Raw genomic sequence first — 6,152 nt, forward strand, 5'->3', positions numbered from 1 at the left:
GAGAGTAGTAATTCTTAAATGACCTTCGAGCCTATAAAAAAAAGGAAGGTCGTGTTTCGTTTCGTTCCTTTTCATCTCGACACAATGCGTCATATCCGCGATGTCCGATATCCGATCTTAGTTATTAAGAAATGAGTTGCAACCACGAATATCTTCAACATTCGTCATACGCTCTGTCCTCTAGGGACGTGTTAATGTATATTAATTTTATAAGTTTCTGGCTTTCAAAGTTAGAAGAAATTGTATGACGCATCAAATAAATATATCAAATTCTTTAATAGATCAAATCGAAATCATTTATTCATATAGGTAACACAATGTACACTTATGAACGTCAAAAAAGAAATATACATTAAATGCTTCTAATTTTACATTTACAGCCAGTTCTCAAATTAAAGGTGTAGAACGGAAGAGAAGAACTGGCAATAAACTCTCCGCCACTCTTTTTTAATAATAGACCAACAGATTGAAGTGTTACAAATTAGTTGTTAGTGAACAATAGGCAATATATTACTAGTAAAATCTAAAATTGAAACTAATATTTTAATTTATTGTAACATTAATGTTTACCATAACTGTCATGTACTTTAGAAAATCGGTTAAATATGTAACTGTAGATATAACATTATATGATGTGGTGAACTTTAATAAATAAATAAATATTTATGACCTTTGTCTTTTCATCGATGCTTGAACAGAATTAGACAGAAAGAGAATCTTCATTTATCACTATTGTTGTCATAATTATTTAATTTTTCCAATGGATGCGTCTGCGACGCGATGTTCACGGTCTATTTGTTTGCGATATGCAAATTCAGAATCGATAACGATTACGTCAACGTCAATCATAATTACAAAAACTGTTGAACTGAATTATATGTACAGTGATGTATAATAGACATACTGGTATATATTTATTTCGAGATGTCATAAAAATACGAGTTGAGCATGACGTACAGACCCGAGCTGTAATGGAGCGTTCAAGTATTACGTAACGAATTTTGGGGGGGGTCCTTTTGTGAAACGGTGCGGGGCGGGGATTGAATTACGCGTTATTTTTAATATTATTTTCGTCTTTACAGTACTTTACACCACATAATGGTAACTTTTAGGTTCAAACAGGTGGTGTAGGTGGTCACAAAACGTTTTACTATTAGGTACAGAAAAACGTTACGGCGCGTTATGGGGGGAGGGGGGGTCAAGAATCTCAAAAAATTGCGTGACGTAATACTTGAACGCTCCCTAATGTCTATGGCAAGAGAACGTAAATAAACCAAACAACAACTTAATTATATTAAACTTAAATACTTCATAACTTAGGAGAGCCTGCTGTAACTAAAAGCCAGCAATTGGCGAGAAGAGCACTGGACAGGGAGAGGACCTGGAAATTTCTAGTTTTTGAGGCCGAAGCCTTTTAAGTTGAGAGCCAGCGGTGTCGTAAATACTTTAACAAAACATTAATTTTTTTGCTGCCGGTCCGCACCATACTTCGCGTATATAATTGTACAATTAAGATAAAAAATTACCGCTACCGAGAAAGCAACCATACTTACACTAGGTGTATCTTTTAATGCTCTTCAAGCAATTACTTGAGTAGCCAAGAGCGTTTCGGTCACGCACGAAATCGAACTTCATAAATGGTTAATTTTGTAGGTTAACATGGAAATGAGTTCACATATTTATCTAGTAATAGATTTAACTGTAGAAAATTGAATAAGCATGTCGCTGCCCACGATTTCTGTAATGCACTCGTAACTTAATAAATCGGGTTTGTATTTGTAAAAGAAGTTTTATTTAAATGCATACACGTGTCACACTAAGACAATTCTGTGAAACAATTACGTAAACCCCCCTATAACACGTTATATTTCAGTGTGAATTAATATGATAAGACTGAGGATTAAGATTTTTAAAAAGATACATTAACCAATTTTTTTATTAGGCATACGGGTTTCTTAAGAACGAGATTCGCACATTGAAAGAAAAATCTTTTGATGCGATTAGAACGCATCGCATGGAATGCCGCCCAGACATTAGACCTGGCGAGGGGTCCAGGCGTCGGATGTAGAGGAACCGGTCGTATAAGAAATTTAGGGGAGAGGCCTATGTCCATCAATGGAAGTCATTACGCTGAAAAGAACGAACATGTAATGCTTGAACATGAACAGCTAGAACAGCACTGCTTCTTACATACTTCTTTACACATTCTTCAGTTTGTGCCGCTCTCCGCCACTTTGTGTAACCAGCTGCCCACTGAAGTATTTCCGCACCACTTCGACTTAGGGTCCTTCAAAAAATTAGTCTTAAAAGGCCGGCAACACACTTGCGAGCCTTCTGGGATTATGAGTGTCCATGGGCGGCGGTATCACTTAACATTAGGTAAGCCTCCGTTTGCCTCCTATTACATAAATCAGTGAAAACCTTATTGATTATGTATTAATTTCGTATGCATATTGCTCACGGGTATAAACAGTGTTTCTGTATTCAGCCAGCGTTAATTAATTACTTATGCGTTCAAAACATTATGCTATGGAGAATAAATTAACAGTTAACACAAATGTAACGCTACAACAACGCCGAGACTTAGTGATGCTTGGGGGTTTTCCCTCTAAATTTAGGAATCAAGATATCGAGATGTTTTTATGGGGTTAACATTTATTACAAAGGGATTTTGGGGGGGTACTTTGTTCAAGATTGACAAATAATCGTACAATTTATATTTAGCCTCGAACCCAACCAAAAAATATAATTGAATGCAAATTTAAATTTACGCAAACCGACACAACAAAAACTTTAGTGGTTTTTAATTAATATTTAGGCGTATGTGAAGCTGAACCTAGGGGGTCATTAGGAGAGGGGGTCAGAGTAGTAGGAGTTGGCATCACTGCCGGGACTCTGTGACATCTAATATCATATCAGATACCGGCATTTTTATATGTCATTTTGATGTAATTTATATCTGTAGTGATGGCATAGCGTGTTATAAAAACTCAATGAAGTCGGGATCACAATCACTATTGGAAGTTACAAAGCACTGGCGCTGGTAGATCATCGTTGCAGATTTCAGCGGGTATGTAATATCAAAGTAAAATGTAAGGCGATAATTCATCATTCTACTTTTAACCTTAAATACAATAGCAGTCGAAAAGGGCGAGTTAAAAACATTTCCATAGGTTCACGAAAAAATTCAAGAATTATATTTTGAATATCCGGAATCTATTATACGTAAATAATAATTTTAAAAAATCCGATTAATTTGTATACAACATATTCAAGTTAACCCCGTAGCGTGATAACCTATTTGTCAAATTGTTTACTAACGCTAAAACGCTTCATAACGACATTCGGGTGTCACATTTAAAGCTAAATTCTTAACCCTTAATAGGCAGACCGTCAATATTCGCGTAACAACGCCTGGCGGACGTCCTATCATTTAACGATCGCTAATTAAAACAGTACCAGCTATTAATTTAGAATACAAGATCGAAATCGTTTAGCAAATAGTTAATATACTTCCTAGACCGAACCAGTGTTACAACTCATTTTTAATTTTAGCTTTTTATGTTTTGTAAAAAACCTCTATCCATTATAGTGTTAAACAAATGGTTTTATACAAACCTAGGTATAACACTAAAGCACATAGTGACCACTCAGATAGGTGCAATATGTATAGATATTTTTGGTTCAGGTTTTTAGACAAAGAAAGCTGTCTGAAAGATTAACAAAACACCAGCAGTGTATCTGTTCCTAATAGGGTATTATCCTTATCCTATTGGTAAATATGATATTGTTACTAGGAAGAAGCTCACCTTATGGTGTTACTCAATATTAAGCCATGTTCCTACTAAGCTATAGTTGAAATCACCATATATTTTCAAAATGCTTTTATTAAGCTGATAATATTTTTAAACTTAAGCCGGAAGGTCACAATTGTATATTAAAATAAGGTTTACATATGACGCAAACTAGAATTAAAAATATATATAATATTTATCTAATAAGTAACATCAATATCAAAAAAACTTGAACTTAGGTCAGTTCATTCAATGATAAAAATTGTTAATTACTTTTATATTAGCTATATGAAGATTAACAGAGTCAGACACTGAAGTTTAAGCCCATATTTCAAATAGCATACTAGAATATATTATGATAAGCTATAAAGTAGTTTAATAGCATAAAAATATATTTGTTTTAGTCTATATTGTTACAAACTTCATTTTCACTTTAAGCTACCATTACCTCAATTTAGTACATTTCAATCCACACATCAAAGCCCAAGATAATATTTCCGCTATTTTGATTTTACTAATTACAAACATTTCGTTCAATACGAACGATTTATCAGGACAAATTAGAAAATGTGGGCCGGCCGCGGCAACCACATCGAACGGTGAAACGTAAGATGCTGATTAAAATGAAATGACCTACCTTCATGTCTGCCACTATTTGCTGGTAAAGACTCCACAAGGGAGAACAGTCCTTCTCTGTAGTCCCCTCCATTGTCAAAATGCTTAAAATTTCACCATGAAATCACTGAAAACACGAAACACTAGACAAGCACATAACACTGAACATTAAAAATCGTCATCGCGAAAATCGGACAACTGTTGCATTTTCACAAAGGTAATTGTTATCTTTAACACTTCCTTCCCTTAACTACATCGCACTACACAATTCAAGACAAAAGAGAGGTAGGAAAAGAGATTTTCAACAAATCAATATTTATAAACAAGGATATTGTCAATGGAGTCTAACCGATGGTGGAATATGTTTACCCCGCTTTTTAGTGATTAAACGAAATAACCAACATCTAATTATTTATTTTCTTATTCATTAGAAACAAATAAATTACAGTAAAATTTCAGATCTAGGTTTTCCATTCACAAAAATAATTAAGAGAATTAGACGCGCATGAAATACGTTCACCTCGACCACAAACAACACAAACTAACGAAAATTTTAGTATTGTCGAATGTCGAGCATTACAGGCAAGTCCGAACTCCGAAGTTAGTAGCGAGTGATGACTGCTTGACACAGACTATACTTGACGCCTGACGGCTGGGAGAATTACTATGGGTAGCACCAAACTTGTCATTTTAAATAGAGCTCACTTTCGCGGTTACTGTGTGTCATATATAATGTTCTGCTTCCTTATAGTACTTTAGTTGAAACGTGTAAACGCTACTTGCTTTAGTAAACGCTACGCTAAAGAACTTGCCTTTCAAGTTGTACTAAAGCACTCTCCTAAACACTAAGATAATGTAAATCGGCCTGAAGAAAATGGTTTAAGTCACTCTCACTAAAAAGTAATTTTTATATATTGTATTATGTGTCACTGTCAAAGCAGTGATGCCAACTTGGGGGTTTTCCCACCAAATTTGAAGATATCCTGGGGGATTTTTAAGAGGTACTTCGCACCAGAAAATTATTTATATTTTCTTAAAAAGGCACGGTTCTCTACAATCTATATTAAGCTTAGACCCCAATTAATAAACTAAATCATATATAAATTAAAATAAAATCCAGGCGTGGCAATAACTGAAATATCAAAAAGCTCGAAATTTTAGACTTCTTGAATAGATTTTTGATGCATATTTAAAATTACCTCTCAAACCGAGTATAAAATGAAATCTGTAGGGTTTTTTAATCGATATTTAGGGGTATTTGAAGGTTCTAGGAGGAACCATCTGTAGGAGTTGCTATCACTATCACTTAGACTATGTAACACGTCTTATAGAAGTTGTCGTAGCCATTGTGTTAGTGAATTAGATACAATCTTGTAGTTCTTATATTTGTTTTATTCCTGTTTAAGTATAAAATAATTATGCGAAGGACATAAATTAAGTCAGCTAGACTGATTGATTGAAATGATTAAAACATCAAAAATATTTATATTATAAAACATTTATAACGTTAATAATTTGAAAAATAAAAACATTCAATAAATTAATTAGAGATACTTCTATATCTAACTAAGCGAAGTACACTTAATTAAGTATAGCTGGACTAGTTACTGTAGTCTAGTGCTGGTGTTACTGGTCGAAACAAATAATTTAATTTTAACGGTAACAAAAGTATAAGACATCAATATCTATATTTATCGTTCTCAAAGTTATTTTTATATTGTCATTATTATATTGTGCTATTGC

The 6,152-nt window shown here is 33.9% G+C and overlaps 1 protein-coding gene across 3 annotated transcripts in view; it reads right to left on the bottom strand.

The window, feature by feature from the left end:
- Positions 1-4,966, bottom strand: part of LOC125059161 (protein MTSS 2) — a 156,930-nt gene extending 151,964 nt beyond the window's left edge. For 2 of the 3 annotated variants that reach the window (XM_047663450.1, XM_047663448.1), the window contains exon 1: positions 4,432-4,966. In XM_047663450.1, the coding sequence (XP_047519406.1) occupies positions 4,432-4,503 (72 nt within the window). In that variant the 5' untranslated portion in view covers positions 4,504-4,966. The remainder of the gene's footprint in view (positions 1-4,431) is intronic. The other variant, XM_047663449.1, reaches the window with a different exon arrangement.
- Between the last annotated feature and the right edge of the window lie 1,186 nt (positions 4,967-6,152).

Source organism: Pieris napi, chromosome 19, assembly GCF_905475465.1.
Source record: "Pieris napi chromosome 19, ilPieNapi1.2, whole genome shotgun sequence".
NCBI classification, from domain to species: domain Eukaryota; kingdom Metazoa; phylum Arthropoda; class Insecta; order Lepidoptera; family Pieridae; genus Pieris; species Pieris napi.